Source organism: Cheilinus undulatus, linkage group 18 (assembly GCF_018320785.1).
Source record: "Cheilinus undulatus linkage group 18, ASM1832078v1, whole genome shotgun sequence".
Lineage (NCBI taxonomy): Eukaryota > Metazoa > Chordata > Actinopteri > Labriformes > Labridae > Cheilinus > Cheilinus undulatus.
The window spans coordinates 17,548,754-17,570,782 of NC_054882.1; the positions used below are offsets into that span (position 1 = coordinate 17,548,754).

Here is a 22,029-nt window from a genome sequence, read left to right on the forward strand (position 1 = left end):
GAGAATAAGTTTGTGCAAAAGTCTTAGTCATTATTGTTTACTGGGTACAATACAGAAAAATCTTTGAGTTACAATTTCTGTTTAGTTTTTTCCGTGTTGTTCTAGTGAAATTGTTGCAGCACACATACTCCCAGGGTATCCTGCTTGACTGTGCACCACAGAGTTGATGTTTTACAAGTTTTTTTTTTTTTTTTTTTTTTTTTTTTAAGGGACAGTAAGTCCAGGTGAGACAAAATGATTAGAAAATAGCTCAGAGGGTTAATACCTACACTTTCTCCATTCCCTTGCTTATATTTCTCATGTATCAGCTTCCAGCCATTGAGCTTAAAAATATCAAGATATGATTTTGATCCATATCACCTAGCCCTAGCCCAAATATCATATCACTGTATTATTTTTGCTTTTCATGGTAACAGTATCATATGAAATTATTACATGATTGAAAAAGATGCATTTGTAGCATATTCAGAGGTTATCAACGCATTTTCCCCCTAAAACTAACCTGTGATGGCATACTTAAGTCATGTCCTGTAGTTTTCAGTTTCATTCCACTTTTGTTGAGGTTTGTCAAACTGCTACTTAAAAGACTACATTTCCTGATGTTGGCCTACAAAGTCTACAGCAGCTTTCCTGACCTCATTTATTGCCACAGCGTACTTCTTTGAATGGACTCAAAACAAACAAATCATCAGTTGGAACACAACTTTAAACAGGTAGTTAGGCCATTTAAATACGAGTCGCTGCAGTGCTGGACTAAAGATATACTGTCTTCAGGACAGCTCATATTAAAGCCCCAGACAGGGGGATCATGTTGCTGTTATTACAAACAGCAGACACCTTTTACCTTATTTCTGTACTTCACATTAATCATACGCATGCAAACGGGTGACGTTTGGTTTGTTACCTGGCTGCTCATGAAACATGCTGTTGACTGGACAGATCACTTTGTAATGCTACCTGCAGTAGTGTGTGCATAAAAACACAGCATGTGCGTTTAAACCGGTGATGACCATGTTGCATAAATCCAAACCATGGCAGAAATTTGACCGGTGACAGTACTGATACAGATTTACTGCCCACCACTGGTTCTGCCCTTCCCAAACGCAGACTATAGGCGACTGGCCTAAACGTATCCCATGCAACAGATATGTTAAATGGTCACAGGGCATCTCAGGTTAACATCGTTCAACATTCATGTTGAATTTTACAAGGCTTACGCTATAATAGTCCAGGTAAGTCAGGATGAACAAGTCAGCCTCTGAAGTCATCATAAGCAGCATACCTCAAAATTGTCAGTAAAATTATAGAAGTTTAGTTTATATGTGAAAACACTGTGCCCTGTAAAGTAGAGCTACGTGACTTTAATGATATTGAAAATGAAACCAACAACCAAGTGTTGACACTTTTAAGTCGCACAAAGAAGAATTCCAAAGAACGACTGAGCCTACAAGATTAACTGTGATGTCAAAACAAACAAACATGTTTGTTGGTGTTGGTACCCAGACAGATGTGACAACACAAGTCAGTCATGATGAGTTAGTTATTAGATTGTCATAGCCTGAAGTTATATGTGCTAGGTTTTGTTTTCACAGGGCTTTTTCATGTGATGGTAGGACATTAAGAAATGATCCTAATAGAAATGTGGAGTCTCTTGCATGAGAATTAAAAGCCAAGTTACTAATGTGACTACATTTTTTTGTATTTTTTGTGTGTCAAGGTCCCACAGAGGACAACGTCCATCTCCCCGGCCTTGGTCAGGAAAAACTCCCCTAATGGAGGAGTGGGCGTGGGCCCTCGTGGTGGATCTCAGCTCATACGGGCCAGGTAAAACTCAATTTTTGTATCTTTTTAAGCAAGATTTTTCCAACATTTTTGATGTGATAGTTGTGACTGAACTAGTACTTCTGATTATTTGTTGTCCATTTGCTAATGAAGCCTTTGCATTTTCTTTAGTGATATGAAATAGATCTTTGTTGAATAAATCAAACACAATATTAAGTAAAAAAAAAAAGGGCAAGGTCAACTTTATGTATAAAGTGCTTTCAAAACAAACAGTTTTTACTTAAGTGCTGTACAGGACAGTTTAAGCAGAATACATCTAAAATCACCAAATTAAACATCATAACATTGCAAAAGCATTTCAGACATAGACAAGTTAATCGTGCATATGCCCATAAAAACCCTGCTGTGCTTGCAAACTGCTGTGTTTCGAATTTTAGTTTTTTTTTAATGTAAAAATTCTGCACTGTTTGACTTTTTACAAATTTGACATGATATGCGAAAGAAACATGTCCGTTCTGAAATGTATGTGTGGCATTAATACTGACGTATTGATTTGAAGACCTTTAGAAATAAGTGAAAATGTTCTCTTATCTATTCTAGCAACCCGGACCTGCGGCGCTCAGAGCTCTCTCTGGATGCCATGCTGCAAAGAACTTCCTCCAACTCATCATCCTCCTCTTCCCCTTCATCTCAGGGAGGCTCAGCTGAGCGGAGAGGTACAAAAACACACTTGACAGCACTTGTAAAACTGACATGCACACGCCTACATCATTAAAACCTGCACACACTTGTATCAAAATGTACAACAGGCGCATGTGCTTTAATCTTGTATACATGCAGGTACAGCCAAGGAATCACACAATCATCCACACTCACTCCCTCCCACGGCTTCAGTGAGTTTCAGAGGCTATCAGCAGGGCGATGTCAGGTGCAGTTCTGCTCTGATCAACCTGTCTGATGTGCCCTGTTGCTCTCAGCCTCCGGAGAGATAGAGGAGAGGAAATGAGAAAGAAGGATAGAGGGAGAGAGGCTCGCAGGGGGGTGTCAAACAGCAGGCTAGAGGGAAATCTTAGATATGTGTGGATCTCTCTTTGACAAACACATGGCAGAGAGAGAGAGAGTGAAGTGTGGTGGGATCGGTGTTCCTTCATTCTGCAAGGTAATTGAAGCAAAGAGTAGTTGGAACTAAATATATTGATGTAAAAATGATTTATCATGCGGCTTAACAAAAAGTCCGTTGGGCTTGCAGTTAGAGTAAGACAGGCAACACTTGAAGTGTGATCTTCAGCAGTGATTGCATTATTTGCTGTCTTCACAATTGTGAGTTTGAAGGTAGGCAGGTAAAATACTGTCAGTCATGATTACAACAGAAGTGCTGTGTGATGATGTGGTTTTGTGCTCTAAAAAGAGAAAACAAAGAAGAAAAGATTGTGGATTCGCCTCTTTATATCAGGAAGAGGACATTATGTCATTATGTCAGGAAAATGAGCCCTGTTTGCTAAATAGCTAAATATCATCATGTGTGAGAACTGTTAGGCTTTTAGTACAAATATGCCTGCAACAATGCCTGTAGAAAGTATTCACCCCCTTTGATGTGTTATCCTTTTATTGATTTTACAAATCAATCATGGTCAATATGATTACTTAATTTGGCTTTTTTGACCAATAAATGAAAAAAAATTCTTTGATGTCAAAGTGAAACCAGATTTCCACAAAGTAATGTAAATTAGATAAAAATGAATATTCACCCCCTTCAAGTCAGTATTTAGTAGATGCATCTTTGGCTGCAATCACAGCACTGAGTCTGTGTGATAGGTCTATATCAGGCTTGCACATGTGGACACTGCAATTTTGCTCCATTCTTCCTTGCAAAACTGCTCAAACTCTGTCAGGTTGCATGGGCATCTGGCGGGAATAGCCCTTTTCAAGTCCAGCAACAAATTCTCCATTGGACTGAGGTCTGGGCTTTGACTTGGCCACTCCAAAACATTCACCTTGTTGTCTTTAAAACAATTCTGTGTAGCTTTCTCTGGATGCTTTGGCTCATTGTCCTGCTGTAAAATAAATCCTCACCCAAGTAGTAGTTCTTTTGCAGACTGATAAGATTGTCCACTGGGATTTTTGCCACATTCATTTCACCCTCTACCTTTACAAGCCTCCTTAGGTCAGCTGCTGAGATGCATCCCCACACCATGATGATGCCACCACCGTGCTTCACAGTGGGGATAGTGTGTTTGCGGCGATTTGCAGTGTTTGGCATCTTGTCTAATTGGCCAACAAGAACCGTTTTGGTCTAATCAGACCACTCGCCATACTCGGTACAGTAGTAGTACAGTAGTTTTCTCTTTGCCACTCTCCCATCAAGCTTTGACTGGTGAAGAACCTGGCCAACAGTTGTTGTATGCAGAGTCTCTCCGAGCACTGATAATGAAGCTTGTAACTCCTTCAGAGTAGTCATGGGTGTCTTGGTGGACTCTCTCTTTAGTATCCTTCTTCCACGGTTTCTGTTTGTGAGGATGGCCTGATCTCGTCAGAGTAACTCATGTGCCATATTCCTTCCATTTTTTGATGATAGATTTAGCTGAACTCTAGGGGATGTTCAGTCCCTTGGAAATGTTTTTGTATCCATCCCCTGACTTGTACTTTTCATTAATCTCTTCTCTGAGTTGCTTGGAGTGTTCTTTTGCCTTCAAGGTGTTATGGTAGCCGGGATTATTGATTATTTCACATTACCTATTTTTATTGAATTGACATTACTTTGTAGAAATCTGTTTTGACTTTGACGTTAAAGACATTTATTTGTCAAAAAGCCCAATCATATAGACCTTGTATTGATTTATAAAATCAATAAAAGTGTCAAACATTCAAGGGGTTGAATACCTTCTATAGGCACTGTAAATAAGAGTTTTATCACCTGAATGTGTGATTGTTTGTTATGTACATCAAATGAGTAGCTCTTCCCTTGTCCTAACAGGTCAAGCCAAGCAGGAAGGTTCCCCTCCTGGAGCCAATAAGGAGGCAAAGCCTAAACAGGAGGAGGGCCGCGAATCAGCCAGACCCAGCAGACCTGCTGTGAGTCTCACAACACAGACATACACTTCTTTTACTCTCCTTCACAGCAGTCTCCTCTCTCCTCTTCTTCTTTTTTTTCTGCTATTCATCCTGTTCTTTCTTTCTCTGCCTCCCCCTCTTTGTCCTTTCATTCTTCAGAGCTATAAGAAAGCCATAGATGAGGTTAGTGACTCTCGAGTCCCCCTTTCTTTCTTTGATCCCGGTTTTCTATTTCCTCAATCATCAGAAATCCCGTTTTACCCCTGGCATGGTGGAGTAAGCCGCCTTATCAAAAAGATTTCATTTCTTTTTTTTTTAACTTAAAATATCAGGGTGTAACAGCCGTGGCAGTGCATGTGTGCTCCTACACACATACCTGAAAGAGTGGATGTGGATGAGTGCGTGCGTCGTGTAAATGCATGTGAAGCAAGAGTGCGGGTTGGGGACGACCTGAACTGAAAAACACCTGATAAGTCTCTGCATTTTTTTCCCCGTTTCTCTCTGTCGTCACTCTTACTGGTCAGGAGGAGCTGGTAAGAACCACCGAGTATGACGGCCTTCCCCCGTCTGCATGACTTGGTCTGATCCATTGGTTGGGTTGAATGGGGAGGAGAGGGAGGAACCACCGGGGAGTTGGCATGGGGGTGATAGGTAGAGGGATTGTAGGGTGTGATGCTGAACTCCAGTAGGACATCCAGCCTGATTATTTTGCTTTTTATGACCTTTAAAATACTGCTTGTGAGAAAATAAGTGCTTCTCTGTGATCACTTTTTATCTCACAAAATAAAAACTTCACTAATGTTGGACGGAAAAAGTGGTCTCAGATAAACACTCTAGATCCAGGACACTTTCTTCATAAATCCAGATGTCTGTGTGACCACACGAGTTTTCTTCTTGTCCTAATAGTCGACTCTCCCTTCTTTCTTCTCCCTTCTTCATGTGTGTGATTTCTTGTACCTCTCCTCAGGTTCCTTGACTAGTACAGAGCTGATCAATTTATAAACTTTCTCCTCTTCTCTTCTGTCTCTCTCTGTAGGACCTAAGTGCTTTGGCTAAAGAGCTCAGAGAATTAAGGGTGGAGGAAGGCAGCAGACCTCCAGTCAAGGTACAATTACAACTTCTTTTATATGTTGTAGTCCAAACCTTTATAACATGAAACTGATGAAGCTAAAAGCTTTATTTCATTGTGGTAATTATTAGAAGTAACCTGACACGCCAGATACTTTTCAAAAAACTCTTTGAAGGTGGTTTTTCTGCTATGCTAATTGTATGCTAATAGAGTAGTATATGGTCATGCATATTTATATCATTTATTTATGAAGAATGAAGATGAACTATCTAAATGTGAGAATTATCAAACACCATGCAAACCAAATGCCACTATGATTGACTTTTTCACATTAGGCCAGGTAGGTTTGGATGTTTTTCCCTTCGTAATTGTTTAAAAACTGCATTCTGTATTTACTCAGGCTATCTTTGTCTAATATTAAAATTTGTTTGATGATCTAAAACATTCAACCCTCTGGCATCACTAGGGAAAGTTTTCTCCATTTTGGCAATTTTTCCTCTTTATCTGCTCACCATTTTGGCTGTGTTAGTGCATATGGTTCAATTTTTTGTAACAAAGTTTCTTTCTTGGCAAATTTTCTAATTCAAATATCAATTGCTCGAATAGGTCAGGGGAACACTGTGAAACAAATTTACTACCTTTTAAAGTCATTTAGGACAAAAATGTCCACCTCTAAAAAGTGCTGCTGTTTTTGCATAAATCTCTTAAACAACTTCAGCTGTGTTTAAAATGACTAAACATTTAATCATTTTGAGGATTTTAACCCTTTAAATGCCAGTTTTATTACTTAAAGTCAATGTTGTTTTTGATGAAAAAAAGCAAAACAATGTGTTATCTTCTTTAAACTAAATGTTGGATGGCTGAGCCATTATGTCTAAATCCAGCTTGGATATGTCAATGATTAGCCAAAATACTGACTTCGATGCATTATTAGTTTTTGTGTGGCATCCAATTTTAAAATGTACTACCCTTTAGAGTCATAAAGGACAAAAACATCCACTTCCAAAAATGGCAATAAAGATAGTATACATCAATATTTTTTCTGCTTTTTGGGTCAAATCTTTTGATCAACTTCAGTTCTTATCAAAACAATCAAATTATTTTCAGGATTTTAACCCTTTAAATGCCAGTTTGATTACAGGATGGTTATATTTTTTCTTAAATTACACATGAAACATTTTTATTTTCCAGATAACTAATGTTGTGGAGGTGGGGGTATTTTTTAAAATCAGTCCTAGATATGTCAAACATTAGCCAAAATATTAACTTTGATGCATCATTAGTTTTTGTGTGGCATCCAATTTAAAATTTACAGTCCTTTTGATTCACTTGTGGACAAAAATGTCCCATTGACTCCCATTCAAACCACATTTTTTTATTTTTTGATTGACTGTCCTGTTTCCTTATCAAGGTGACAGACTACTCATCCTCTAGTGAAGATTCAGAGAGCAGCGATGAGGATGGGGAGACGGTGGGACATGACGGGACAGTTGCTGTGAGCGACATTCCCCGAATCATGTAAGATGTCCCTCCATGTTTTTTGTCTTTCATCCCATTTTTTTTTTTTTTTATTTACGCTGGAGTGTCAGCGTTCATTTGTGTTGAGATCTTCACGTCTTTGCGTCGTGCCAGCAGCCTGTCAGGATAGTTTTGGCAGAATAGCTTGTAGATAATTGAGTGTGTGTATTTGTGTGTTTGATGCAGGCCAGCAGTGCAGAGCAGCAACGAGTCGTACGGAGGGCTGACCGAGGACTCTCTGGGAGATGCCTATAATAGCTCCAAGGACAGCACTTTAGTGGTGAGAGAGGTGATGAATTTACAGGCATACACATACCACACACATCTGCACAAAGAGTCAGTGGCATTGTGGATTCAGAAATAAAATTAGAGGGATAAAAGTATTTTATATTTTGCCATCCATCTAAGCTCATTTACCAGCTCATAACTGTCACTTTGCTTTGTTTCTAAACTCCCTCTTTTCTACCTTTATTCAGGCAGAGGAGAGGAGGAGGGGTGGTCACACTGAGAGCAATGGGTTTGGCAATCACAGTAATCATGGTAACCTCCCTGACCTCGTGCAGCAGAGCAACTCTCCCTCTGCCACGCCCACTTCAGCCCTGCAGGAACTCGGGGACATGGCTGAGGTCAGACATAAATTAAATCATTAATATGAGTGTTGAAAGAATATAAAAATATACAAATCAACAGCTCTAGTTACCTAGACAGCAGGCTTATGCTAAAGATAATATTAGCGTTCAACCACGGGCCGCTACCTAGCTAACATGCAGTCTAGTAGTATGATAGAAAATGAAAATAAAGGTTTCATTTCTGGCTAACAGTGAGGCGAGCTGCTAATGGGAATGTTAGCTGGTTAAAGTACTGATTAAAGACTACTGTTAGGTATTGTCTTAATATATCCCAGAATGCACAAGAGGAAGGTTATAAGAACATCAAGTTGTGCAACTTTAGCATGTAGTCAGAGGAAATTGTGTCAGCATGGTGAGTTAGTCCCTGTTTTCTGTCTTACAGTTTGGTGTAGGTGGCTCCAAAGCATCCTTTACCCCATTCGTTGATCCACGAGTCTATCAAACCTCCCCGAGTGAAGATGACAATGAGAACTCGGCAGCAGGTAAACAGAGCATTAAAAAAGCTAACTGAGAAATGCAACCCTAACTTATCTTCAGAGCTTCAAATAAAGGTGTACAGAGAAATGAAACATTTTTATACTCTGTGTTTCTCAGCCATGTTTGCTAATGAGCTGCTGAGGCAGGAGCAGGCACGATTAAACGAAGCCAGAAAGATCTCAGTGGTCAATGTCAACCCCACTAACATCAGACCTCACAGCGACACGCCAGAGATACGCAAATACAAGAAACGCTTCAACTCTGAGATCCTTTGTGCAGCTCTTTGGGGTAGGAGCGAACATTGGTTATCTTTCAAGTGACCTCAGTTTCTCCATCTGTACTTTGGTGCATCTTCCTGACTCACTTCACCTTTTTGATGGTGTACTGAATACAGGTGTAAATCTGCTGGTTGGGACGGAGAACGGTCTTATGCTGCTAGACAGAAGTGGACAGGGAAAAGTCTATAATCTGATCACAAGACGACGCTTCCTGCAGATGGATGTGCTGGAGGGGCTCAATGTGCTAGTCACCATATCTGGTATGTCAACGACAGATACACAATACACAAATAATACAAGCAAATATATGTCCATGTTAGTTTGTTGCTCATCTCATGCTAGGCTGTATTCTTTGTGATCTTTGTCTTACTTTCTCCATGTATGTTCTTACTTTTTTCAAATTCACAAATATGTATTGCAGGGGTTCCCAAACTTTGCTATGCCAAGGACCCAATATACTGTAAATAATAAAATAAAATAAAGGTGTATCATAGACTTTTGTCAGTGGCACACATTCACAACCCACTAAAATGGCTTTATGGTCTACTTTTAGGTTCTGACCCACCAATTGAGAGTGATGTGTGCTACTTTTAATTTAAGGATTGGCACAATGCATTAAGTAAAATTATTATTTTATCAAATTTAACACATTGTTGCAGCATTACAATAGAGAGTTAAATGGACAATTAACATATATGGAGACTCCCTCCACAAGTACCATTCTATGGAGTCTAAGACAGCAATCTCAATGTGTTTTTCTTTTCTCAAATGATTTGGAAATCTCTTCTCATCATTTCCTCATGCTTTGTTCTTATTCCCCAGGGAAAAAGAATAAGTTGCGTGTCTACTACTTGTCCTGGCTGAGGAACAGAATATTACACAACGACCCAGAAGTGGAGAAAAAGCAGGGTTGGATTACGGTTGGGGAGCTGGAGGGCTGTGTGCATTATAAAGTTGGTAAGGATCTTTTTGTGTACTTTGTGATCAAACTAGATTAGCATTTATCTTCTAATTTAGGACACTTTGGATGAATTAACACATGAATTGGATTACGGGAACAAAGGCGACCATTGAGACTTGTTCCAAATGAGGCTTTAATTTTTAATTGTAACCAATCAGAAACGTCTGTAGTAAAAAAAAATAAAAGCAGTGTGGAAGTGCAAAAACTTAGCAATTAGCATACTGAAATGCTAATTTTCACTGCAGAAATAAACATGTTTACAGCCTGAGTCAAGGGATCAATGTTTTGTGGCTGACTGAAAATTAGTTTGAAACAGCGTTTTAAATGTAGCGGCAACCACAGATTAGCTTTAAAAGCCTCTTTCAGTAACCGAATGTCTGACGTCACTCAGGCTTTATGCAATATTTCCTGCAGTTGATGATTGAGACAAATGGTGTTTGTATTGATTTTAGCTGTACAGTTAACAAGCTGCCAACAGAAAAAACTGTGAAAAATGCCTTGCTCTGTGAGGCAGCACATGGGAAATACTTAAGAAAATGACATTTTCATTGGGGGGCTAATGATGTCATCCTCATCTGTAGTATAGAAATTACGAGAATTTGCTATAGAACAAAGTATTGCGTTTGAAATTCTGCTCATTTAATTTTACAAGAATCTCACCCTGATTATTATATACCAGTAACTTTTCTATCAGGAGAGTTTGAGCCAAAATGTAGCAGTCGATGCTAAAGATGTTCATGTGCAACTCTGTCATTAATGATATCAAATATCTGTGCTGGCAATTTTTTCTCTCACTTGAAAATGACATTTTAACATCAAAGTGACTAATATTGATATGTGTTTGTTCTGTTTACAGTTAAATATGAGAGGATTAAGTTTCTGGTGATTGCTCTAAAGAACTCTGTGGAAATCTACGCCTGGGCACCAAAACCCTACCACAAGTTCATGGCCTTTAAGGTATGGAAACTTGTAAACTTAACTCACACTAGCGCAGTGGTTTCCAAATTTTTTTCCTTAGGGCACCCTACCTACTCATATCTAAGAAAAACTAACACCTACCAGGACCCACTTTGAAAAATTAAACATCAGTTTTAATGTTTTCATTGGCAAAAATCCCAACATACCAGGTCTACCTACTTAATAGATTCTTGCCAGAAGATCTATGTATGAACTATCCTTTATTATGGAGGCGAATAAAGAAAAAACTTTTTCCAGTTTTAAAAGTCATACATTTACAAGAAAAAAATGATTTTTACTTTAAAAGCCATAAATTCACATTAACCAAATCCTTGAATTTTTGAGATTATGAAGTGAAAATATCCAATTATGTGTAAGAACCTCATACCATATTAAGTCATTTTCCTCCAACAAGTCCTGCAGTGAAGAACCTAAAAAATTAAACTGACCAAATAAGGAAGTACTTGTGATTTATTCCCAGGGTAATCATATCATCATTTTCATTTGGACTTAGAAGAAACATTTCTGTAAACTTGGACTATCCAATCTCTGTTTCCAGATTGGTTTCCTGTAGGTTTTTGACTTCACAATGTTGTAAATTTATGACTTTGACAAGTTGACATTTTTGAGTTTATTATGGCAAAATTGACAACTTTTTAAACCTGAAAAGGTCAAGATTTTTCTGGTAAATTTATGAGTTTTTATACTTAGAAACTCTGAGTTCAGTTTCTTGTACTCACACAACTTTATAATCTCAGATATTTAAACTTATTCTTTATTTTTTATCTTTAAGATAAATACACAGTCATATATAATTTTTCGAATCATGATTTTTGCAAAATATATGAACAGTTTATTTTAACAAAATCGGAGGAGATACAGCCCCACACCCCTGAAATCTCCCATGTTGGAAACCACTTCACCAGCATGTACACAACTATACTAACTTCTTTAAGTACAGATAAACATTGACAGTTGTATTGCTTGTTTTCCTCTTTCTTGTCCTTCTGACTCCATTTACACCCAAACATATTGACTTCCACCTCTTCTTTCTTGTGTATTCTTCTCTTTCCCCTGTCTGCTAATCTCTTCTTCTCTTTTAGTCGTTCACCGAGTTGCAGCACCGCCCCCAGCTGGTCGACCTGACGGTGGAGGAAGGCCAGAGGTTGAAAGTCATCTATGGCTCCAGTGTGGGCTTCCATGTCATTGATGTGGACTCGGGCAACCCTTATGATATCTACATCCCCTCACATGTAAGTGTACACTCCAGCTCTTTCATTTGTAGTGAACAACTAAATTAAAATAACAGCATTTTTCTGTCTTTCTTGCCCAAACCTTCTGTTTTTACCTTCTGATATTCTGAGTCCAGGTCAGGGAGTCAGGAAATGTCTCCTTTGAATACAATGACTGCCTCTTGACAATTACCTCTTATGATTGATTTTCTGTAGTGCAAGTGAAAGATTGATGGGCACTCATTTAGCTGAATATGCTGCACCGGGCTTTGGAGGTCTATATAAAGTCTATTGAATGAACTCAAAATAGGAGTTTTATTACAGAATATTAACTGCAGCCAAATTTCCTGGTGAAATGAATGTTGCTGTCCTGAAAACAGTACAATATTTTAGCAAGCTTTATTGTACATGGCAGCAATATTTAGTCAGATCTACTCATGGAGGCATGGTGAACCATCACTTCTTGCATGCTTGAATGCAAATCAGTTTATGCCCTTGCATGCAGCGATTACTTCCAAATTTTTATGCTGAAGTTCAAACACGGGTCAGCCAAACTCTTGATTTAGCAGCAAATATTTCAGTAAACATAAACCTCTGAATATGGATGCGAAGACACGCAATTTCAGTCTGATCAGTTTAATGACACAGTATATTAAAGCCTGTGTTTTATGCTGAGCCCACAGCAAGCCTCGTGATTCAAGACCATTCTTCACCTCTTTGCTTGATTGTCTAATACAGTTTTTGCCTTTAATCAATACTCCCTCTCTCTCTCCTCCCTTGCCAACTTTTTCTTGCAGTGTGCCAAAGCGTTGAAGGTGACACCCTGCCATCCACCCTTTAGATTAGACTAATAGATCTTTAGTAAAACCCCAACAGTGAATGCTCAGAAGCACTACGTGTGCCACTGTGCAGCACAGTTCATTAGAGTAGAGATGATGGATTATTTAGCTAGAAGTCTGTTTGAATGAATAAATTCATCTTACCCAGTGGAGACAGAACAAGGCTCTGTAAAGATGCTCAGTACTACAGTTATGTTGGACTTACACTAGAAAACTAAAGAACTCTATTCCTTTATGAAGTAGAAACATTTGAGTGTGGATGCCTTTTTTTCAGTTTCTCATGGGCTAAGATGAGTTTTTTCATCGCTGTGTCACTTACTTGGTGTACTGATATCACCCCCTGTTGTGCTCTTAATTTGAGATAGCTTTCTGGCACAAATAACTCACTATGAAGCCATTTTCCTCAGACATTATGCTGAATGGAGAAGATAAAATAGTCTAACAGTTTTGCTGTGTTTCATGTCAGTTGTTGTATTGTTATCATATAATATCTTATTACATCAATGCTAGCATTCAGCTGTCCATATTAACACTATCGTGAGTTAACTAACTGTTCGCCTGCTGACATTATTGTAAGCTAACCGACATTACATTTGACTAAAGACATGTGCCTCAATGCCACACTTGTTTATGCTAATATGTCTTCAGTCTTTATAATTTAAATAATCAATCATAGTCAATACAATTCAGCTTTTTTTTTCACCAAAAAAAGACAGAAAAAAATTCTCTTTAAATGTCAAAGTGAAACCAGATTTCGCCCCTAGGTTCGGTTGGCACTCCCCACGTGGAAGAAGGTTCCGCCCTCCTCTCTTGATCCTCTGAGAGGTGTCAGGGGCAGAGTCAGACTGCTCATTAACATTTAAAGCCACAGGCACAGAAACAGCTCCTTCTGAGCAGGGCTGAAATAGAGGACTTTTTTAGACGTGCAAAAATCCAATTCTGGAGTGTTTTTCAGCAACAAACTTCACAGGCATGTTTTGGGATCGTCTGAGACCAATAAAAACTTGTCTTAAAGGGGTAAAATATGTGACCTCTAACCATTTCTGAGTAGCTTTAATTGTATGCTAAATCTTCTCCCAAGCCGTAGTTCTCTTGCAGACTGGAAAGGTTGTCTTCTAAGATTTTCCTATATTTTGGTACATTCATTTTACCCTCTACCTTTCCAAGTCTTCCAGGGCTGGCTGCCGAGAAGCATCCCCACTGTATGATGCTGCCACCACCATGCTTCACAGTGGGGGTGGGTTTGTTTGTGGTGATGTGCAGTGTTTGGTGTCTGCCAAAAATAGCAAACAAAGCACCATTTTGGTCTCATCAGACCAAAGAACTTTCCTCCACTTGACCATGGAGTCTCCCACATGCCTTCTGGCGAACTCTAGTTCAGATTTAATCTGAGTTTTTTTTCAACGGTGGCCTTCTCTTTACCACTATTCCATAAAGCAACCCAGGCAACAGTTGTTGAAAGCAGAGTCTCTCCCACCTCAGCTGCTGAAGCTTTTAACTTCTTCAGACTAGTCATAGGTGTCTTGGTGGCCTCTCTCTCTAGTCCCCTTCTTGCATGGTTACTCAGTTTGTGAGATTGGCCTGATCTAGGCAGATTTACACATCTGCGTTATTCCTTCCATTTCTTGTTGATAAATTTAACTGAACTCTGGGGAATGTTCAATTTCTTGGAAATTTTTCTGTCCATCCCCTGACTTACACTTTTCAATAACCTTTTGTCTGAGTTTCTTAGAGTGTTCTTTTGTCTTTGTGGTGCAATGTAGCCAGGAATAGTGATTAACCAGTGACGGGATATTTCAGACAAAGGTGTCTGTATGCTACTATCACTGCACTTAGGGGATACCCATTTCATTTATTATGAGACTACTAGCACCAATTGGCTGGACCTCTGTTGAACTAGTTCAGTCACCTAAAAGGAGGTAAATATTTATGGTGTCACTTATCTTTCATTACATATTTTTATTTAATTGACGTTACTTTGTAGAAATCTGTTTTCACTTTGACATTAAAGAGTTATTTGTCAAAAAGGCCAAATTATATCAACCATGATTGATTTATAAAATCAGTAATAGGGTAAAACATCCAAGGAGGTGAATACTTTTTATAGGCACTGTATCGTAACTAAGTACAAGCAGCTAAGTCTTCTTAGCAACAACCAAGAAGTAGTAAAATATTAGTTACTGATGACACACTGGAGCAGAATGTTGCGATATTATAACCTGTTGAGGATAATGGCTGCTGTGAAGGAGGTAGGTCTCTAGAGGGTACACTAATGCAACTGAAGAATCAAGCTTTATTTGTGTGTTTGACTTTTCTTATTTCTGCAGTTGACTTAAGGTCTGAGAAAAGTCCCATAACTTTAAAATTCATTTATCACGCAGCGCTTCTCAGACAACAAGCCAAAGTCTGACCCTTTTGATGCTCTGATATTTTGCAGCTTGATCAATGTCCACAGACTTTAGAGGATTACAGAATGCAGGCTTAGAGCCAGTCAAAGCTGTCGTATTAAAGGCCCATGATGAAACCTCTGTAACAGTTTAATCTAGTGCAGATTATGATTAAATGTGTCCGATTTAATTAAAGCCTCTAAAATGTTTACATGTGTGTATGTGTCACAGATCCAGAGTCAGGTGACGCCTCATGCCATCGTGGTGCTTCCTAAGACGGATGGAATGGAGATGCTGCTATGTTACGAGGACGAGGGCGTCTACGTCAACACCTACGGTCGCATCACCAAGGACGTGGTGCTACAGTGGGGAGAGATGCCTACCTCTGTTGGTATGTCCAAAATGGATGTCTATGTAAATTTAATTGGATTTTTATCAACTCTTCAGTCATGAAACCATTACAGAGAAACAGGGCATTCAAAGATATTAGTTAAAAAAAAAATCACTCTTTGTAATTCTTATGACTAAAATGATTTATGCTAATAACTGTTTCAGTGGCAGTATTGCAATTCAGATCAGAAGTGTTGAGAATTCTCAGAGGACCCAGTTATGAGAGTTCATTTAAGGTTTAATTGCATTCTCAAATCAGTTTATAAAATCAGCCTTCGAAATGAGGGCCTTCATATTGACTCTGTAGAAACAAGAAAGAAAAGGCTGGGGAGTAGAGTGAAGTATAGATCGCTGAATCGACAACCTAGAGCTGACGGGAAGATGTGTACAATACACAGCAAAGCTTTCAGACCCCCCTTTAGCCTTGCTTTCCTGGATAGGAGGGTTTCTGCCATTCCTCTTTGCAAATCCTCTCAAGCTCAGAGTGGTTGATTGGGGACCATTGGTGGACACCCTTTTTCAGGTCTCTCCAGAGATGTTTGACAGGGTTCAAGTCAGGGCTCCACAGCATGATGCTGCCACCACCATGCTTCACTGTAAGGTTGGTACTAGGCAGGTGATGAGTGGTGCCTGGTTTTATCAAGACACAACATTTAGAACGGAGGCCAAACAGTCCAATCTCGGTTTCATCAGACCAGAGAATCTTGTTTCTCACAGTCTGAGAGTCCTTTTGGGGCTTTCAGGTGTTCTGCAAAGAGGAGAAACTAGCCAAACCACTTTTCCATAAGGCCCAGGATCTCTGGATCTCAGTCAGAGTTACCGTGATCTTCTTGGGCACATGAGGGCCTCTCTCGCTCGATTGCTCAGTTTGGCCAGGCGACCAGCTCTTGGAAGAGTCCTGGTTGCCAATTTTCTTCCATTTGAGAATTATGGAGGCCACTGTGCTCTTGGGAACCTGTAGTGGAGCTGATTTTTTTGTAGCCTCCCCAGATCTGTGCCTTGCAACAATCCTGTCTCTGAGTTCTGCAGGCAGTTCCTTTGACCTCATGGCTTCTTCTATAGAGAGGTGTGTACCTTTCCAAATCATGCCAAATTGATTTGATTTACCACAGATGGCCTCCAGTCAAGGTGTAGAAACATCTCAGCAAAGATCCAGAGAAATGGGAAGAGCCTGTAATATTTCAGTTTTTTATGTTTAATAAATTTGCAAAAAATAGAAAGAGTGAAGAGGTCTGAAAACTTTCTGAAAGCTCTGTATGTATAAACACCCTTTCAATAAAGACCACTTAATAGCTTGTTATTTACAGCCCTCTTGTGGAAACTTGGGGAATTACACTTATAAAGCTACAATTCTAAGACAACACCAATGAATCAAGAATCACCAGTGTGCATGAGCACGCTTCTGGTTATGAAATGTTCAAGTGATGTACTTGTATAATGTGTCACTGATGTCTCTCTTTTATTTTTGTCTCTTTCAGCCTATATCCATTCAAATCAGATTATGGGCTGGGGTGAGAAAGCCATAGAGATCCGCTCAGTGGAGACGGGTCATCTGGATGGAGTCTTTATGCACAAGAGAGCTCAGAGGCTCAAATTCCTTTGTGAGCGGAATGACAAGGTAATAAAAAAAATGTACTTGATAGAGGCTCTTTGATTATTCTTATCTATCAGGAGGAAACAACCACAGTACACTCATGCTATAAATGTGATAAAGAATTCACCTGCTCTTGTCCTCATAAGTACTCCATGATCTGCATTATAGTGTTACGTACTTGAAAAAGTTGCATGAATATATTTTAACTGTTAAGACACTCACTGTGTCCGTGAATTTTTCCATTATAGATAGCAAAGGCCTGTAACAAAAACTGACTGCTATATTAGAGGATAGATTACTGGCCTGTCAAGGGTGGAACATGTTAAAATGTTATGGACTGTCTTTATGGATCAGGTTTTATACACAGGTTATTGGAAATTACTTCATCGTACCTTTGAGTGCACAATTAAATGTTATTGGTTGATTCTTGTTAAGGTTTGATATGAAACTCTGAATATTATTACGGCAAAATTTGAACATACACAAGATAGAACTTTAAGGCATCTTTAGGCCAAAAACTGAGGCTGAAGTAAGGTGAATATATGGCAAGTTAGCCCACCTGAGGGCACCATTTGGCAGGAAGGAGGATTGACACAACCCCTTTTATGCTCTTGATGTCCTTGTAGATTACTAGGGGTATGGGAAAATAATCTGTTGAAAAAATAAAGTCCACAACTTTAAGGTAGAGTAAGGGGTGGATGTGGTGAGTAAGCACAGCCTAGGGTATCATCTGGATGGGTAGTAGGGCTACCATGAGCCCATGGTCATGTCGTGGATGTCCCAAAGAAAGTGGTCTGTGGCTGTATTACCAGGGGTGAAAGGTCCAGATAAAAGAGATGCCATTGAGCTTGACTTTGGCTGTTGAGAGACACACTAAATCTTGTTTTAGTGGCTAATTGAATCTTGTTTTAGCTTGCACTTGTACGCAGCCCTCTTTCTCAAAACACTTGCCGGTTAAACAGGAAGGGAGGGAGGTGGAGAGGTGGGGGAGCTTGGAGATAAGATGAAAGCGGCATTTCCGGAGAGACTATTTGTTTTGGTGTAATAATCTGTTCTGAAAGTCACACAGTAAGCCATCAAAAAGTTATAGCTTGAAAAGTATTAATGCTGATGTATATGTCTCTCTTCTCTCCAGGTTTTCTTTGCATCGGTGCGTTCTGGTGGTAGCAGCCAAGTTTTCTTCATGACCCTCAACAGAAACTCTATGATGAACTGGTGATGGGTCGTACCACCGTCCACTCTGCCTCGCTCTCCCATTGGCCGGCCTGGCGACACACCTCGGCCTCTACGCCACATCTCACAAAGGAACCCAACTGACCGACCTAGAGGCCACAAGTGAACTCTTTTAACACCAGAGAGACTTAAAAAGTGTAGAAAAAAAGTTATAGAGAAAAATAACAAAGACTTGTTCTAAATAGAGAGAAGTGTTACTCTAGATTATTCTGGGTCATGCAGAAGCCATCAACTGACTGGCAAACTGGTGCCACTGACTTTCCAAATACTCCTACTTTCTGTCTCTGTCTCTTCTTTGTTTTGTGTTTCTTTTTTAAAATCCTATCCATCTTGGTAGATGTAGTTGCCACTTTTTCAATCCTTTGACACCCATTTCTCTCACTGTCTGTCTGCCGTGTGTAGGAGAATTACAACTCAGACATTTGGGGAGGAAAAGATGAATGAGATTTGATATAAATTTAAATGTTTGCTTCTGAAAATGACAGTGCAGGGAGGACAAATCTATTCCTGATGGCAGACGGCCTGATTGATTTTCTATCTCCCTCCTCCTCCTTCTCCATCTCTGCCTCCTCTCGCTGTCTTTCTGAGTAAACTGATTAAATTCGATGGCGGATGGAGACGCCACGAGGAACTCTGCTGTCAAAGGCGGGTGTAACAGTATGCAAAGATGATGTCTGTGTCCCTTTAAAGATCAAATCACTCTTCTGTCTTCTCCTTTCTTCCTCCTGTCATCTTCATCTCCACTCATCCTCCCTGTTTTTAAACTCTGAAGGTGCTGCATCAGATTTACTGTAACATTAAAATGAACAATGAACGCGTCATTTTGTTCATTTCTGTTTTTTCTTTCTCCGTGTGGCTGCGTCAGTCAGTCTTCGAAGCTTGATGAAATGTACAGCACATCTGTGTCTATGAAATGAAGTGTGTGTGTTTACGTGTGAGCGTGTGTGTCAATGTGGATGTGTGTTTGGCTTATTGTTGACGTCTAAATCAAGTCTGAATCAAAGTTGGATTTCACGAACCAGTGTTTGGAAAAAGAGCTGAGTAGTTCAGTCTCACCTGGAGTGTGTTTACATGCGGGTTTCTGATTTAGAGTGATGTTTATGAGTTGTTGTATTCGAACACCAGGCGTTTAAAAAAATAGGCAATAGCAGAGCGTAATTTCCCAGAGTGCTTCTTTCATTCTTTAACACCACATTCATAAATGCAGCCTTGTCGCTGTAGGGAGTAAATATGCATACAAACATCGTATCCTGAACACAACCTCAAAAGGATACAATACTGCGTGCATGTGGGAGCACTCGTCGTGCTTTTTTTGAATCATGCTCCTCACTGTTTGTTTCATCTGGCTCCCAACTGTTTGTACAGTGCCTAGCATGATGTAAGCAAAACTAAAACGGAGGCCAAAAGATTAATATTTTTATTACTTGTTCTTCTTTTGTGTAATTATCTCACTTTGCTGATGATGTTTTTGTCTCATTTAAAGGAGATATGCATTAACAAATCAGGATGATAAAACCTTGCCGAGAGAGCTGCAGGAATGATATATTTTTGTAGGCCAAACAGGAAGTGAGCATCGCGCCGGTTCCATCAACAAAGCGCCTATGGGATTTTTTTATTAAATCTGAATATAGGCCCTGTGACAAAAAAATCTTCACAAATACCATCTGCTGAGGTATAAAGCTAAAATTAGGCTAGAAATTTTAGACTGGATGCGTTGCGTCTGTGTAGCTTCTGTGTAGCCGTCACGGGTTGATTTTCATTTCATTATGTATGTCTACAAGTCAGGGCTTGAGTGCCAGGTCTCTTGCACTGAGAATCTTGAGAATAGAAGGGAAAATAGACAGGGAAATAATAGATAGAGAGCCATATTTACCTTGCTTTATCAGATATGTAAGTCCACATCCATCACATGCAAGAAAAGCACAGTTAGGTTAAAGTCTGGCATTTATGTGGAGAAACTCATCTTGTTTAAAAAGAAGGCTTCTATTTTGAACTTTCCTGGCTCAGTAAGGCTGGTCACACACTAAATTATTTAAAAAAAACAATTTAAAATGTGGGGTACTGCAGATATAAGGACAGTTCAGTAGTGAACACTCTTGTCATATATTTAACTATTTTATTGCAAAATGGATGTACAGTTTTTCTTGGCTCTGCTCAAAAGATGCTCCCTGGGTTTGGCAAGCAGCATGCTGTGACTTTGTGATTTATATGCATGTCATTGGGGTCATGTGACTGCAAAGTCACGCAGCAAACTCGCACCCAGTCTGAAATCGGTGTAAGCTAACCAACTTTGATTTTGCACTCTTAACTGAATAAAACAATTCTCGGTGCGATTAGAAATTGCAAAGTTTGAGTAAGAGTAGTGTTAGCACAAACCAGGCATAAGGCAAAAGACAAGTGAGAGGAGTTTACTTTTCCAGAGTGGTGATGTTTACTTTCCCCAGAAAACTCTTGGCTCCTATTTAGCCTCTTGTTAGCAAACAGACTTCTGTAGGACAGGAAAAAGCTTCATAATTCCCCTTTGGGCACTTCCAGGTGTATTTTATGTTGTAGAAATTCTCCTAAGCGTGTGTTTACTACTTTACTCATTAAAAAATCCCATAGACTTCAAGACGATGGAAGCGGACGTGCTACAATGCAAACATGTTTCAAGATTTTAGGACTCATTGCTGCAGCACTGTTTTATTTTTAAATATTAGCACAGATCAATCCTTAATTAATATTGTATTTAAATAATAACACTACTGAGAGTGTAGTTGATGCATAGTTGGAGAGCACTGTAAAGCAGACACTGTAGATTTGGTTAACAAACACAAGACTTATTTCCACAATTCTGTTAAATTATTAAAGTTTTATATTTTCAAGGTTTTTTTTTTCTTTTTTTACACATCCATACAGTAGCTGTTCCCGTGCAGGATCTGTCACAGGGCACGGGCTAACATTTTAGCAATAAAGAGCCGAGCTGAAGAAAAAAAACACCGTCTTCCCTGTGTTTGTCTGTGTCTATTGGTGTGCACGCATGCAACTCAAGAGCAGAAGTGTGAATGGGGCATTATGACAATGTTTGTCCATTGTGGATTTCACTCCTCCCGTGGGAAAACGCAGACAGGTTGGACTCTCCTTTCAAAGATGATAAAAAAATGACCACTGTATTCTTTTTTCCATTTGTTTCTTTATTTTAAAAGAGCATTACTAATGTCCTGTTTGGGGATTTATTTGTTTTGTAAAAGAGATGCTGTAAGAGAGAAATAAATGAAACTAGAGCATTATGACTCTCCTGTCATGTGTTGTTTTTCTGCAGAAGTGTGCACATTTGTATCAGCAACCCTCAGACTTTGCCCGCCCCCTTGGTGTATCATTAACAGCACAGAGTGAAAAAATGAGAGAAGCTTCAAAATAAGACGCTAAAAACCATTAAATCAATAAAAAAGACACTATATATTTGAATCTTATGGCAAAGTCATGCTAAATTGGTGTATTGTTACTACTTTTATCAACTTTGCTATTCTATATTTTATATTTTATTGTATAAAAGCATAAAAGTAAGAAAAGAAAATGTGCTCAAGTCTAAAAAGTCTTTGCTCACATGTATTGCTTCCTGCCAAAAGGATGTATTTTTTTTAGAGAGGATG

The 22,029-nt window shown here is 39.2% G+C and overlaps 1 protein-coding gene across 5 annotated transcripts in view; it reads left to right on the plus strand.

Moving 5' to 3' along the window:
* Positions 1-21,637, plus strand: part of tnika (TRAF2 and NCK interacting kinase a) — a 106,652-nt gene extending 85,015 nt beyond the window's left edge. For 4 of the 5 annotated variants that reach the window (XM_041812413.1, XM_041812417.1, XM_041812416.1 and 1 more), the window contains 16 exons: positions 1,718-1,824; positions 2,383-2,498; positions 4,757-4,854; positions 5,870-5,938; positions 7,314-7,420; positions 7,607-7,709; positions 7,897-8,046; positions 8,432-8,531; positions 8,644-8,814; positions 8,921-9,064; positions 9,627-9,761; positions 10,622-10,722; positions 11,826-11,975; positions 15,412-15,571; positions 17,049-17,188; positions 18,300-21,637. In XM_041812413.1, coding sequence (XP_041668347.1) covers positions 1,718-1,824; positions 2,383-2,498; positions 4,757-4,854; positions 5,870-5,938; positions 7,314-7,420; positions 7,607-7,709; positions 7,897-8,046; positions 8,432-8,531; positions 8,644-8,814; positions 8,921-9,064; positions 9,627-9,761; positions 10,622-10,722; positions 11,826-11,975; positions 15,412-15,571; positions 17,049-17,188; positions 18,300-18,383 — 1,935 coding nt within the window. In that variant the 3' untranslated portion in view covers positions 18,384-21,637. The remainder of the gene's footprint in view (positions 1-1,717; positions 1,825-2,382; positions 2,499-4,756; positions 4,855-5,869; positions 5,939-7,313; positions 7,421-7,606; positions 7,710-7,896; positions 8,047-8,431; positions 8,532-8,643; positions 8,815-8,920; positions 9,065-9,626; positions 9,762-10,621; positions 10,723-11,825; positions 11,976-15,411; positions 15,572-17,048; positions 17,189-18,299) is intronic. The other variant, XM_041812414.1, reaches the window with a different exon arrangement.
* Positions 21,638-22,029: the final 392 nt, after the last annotated feature.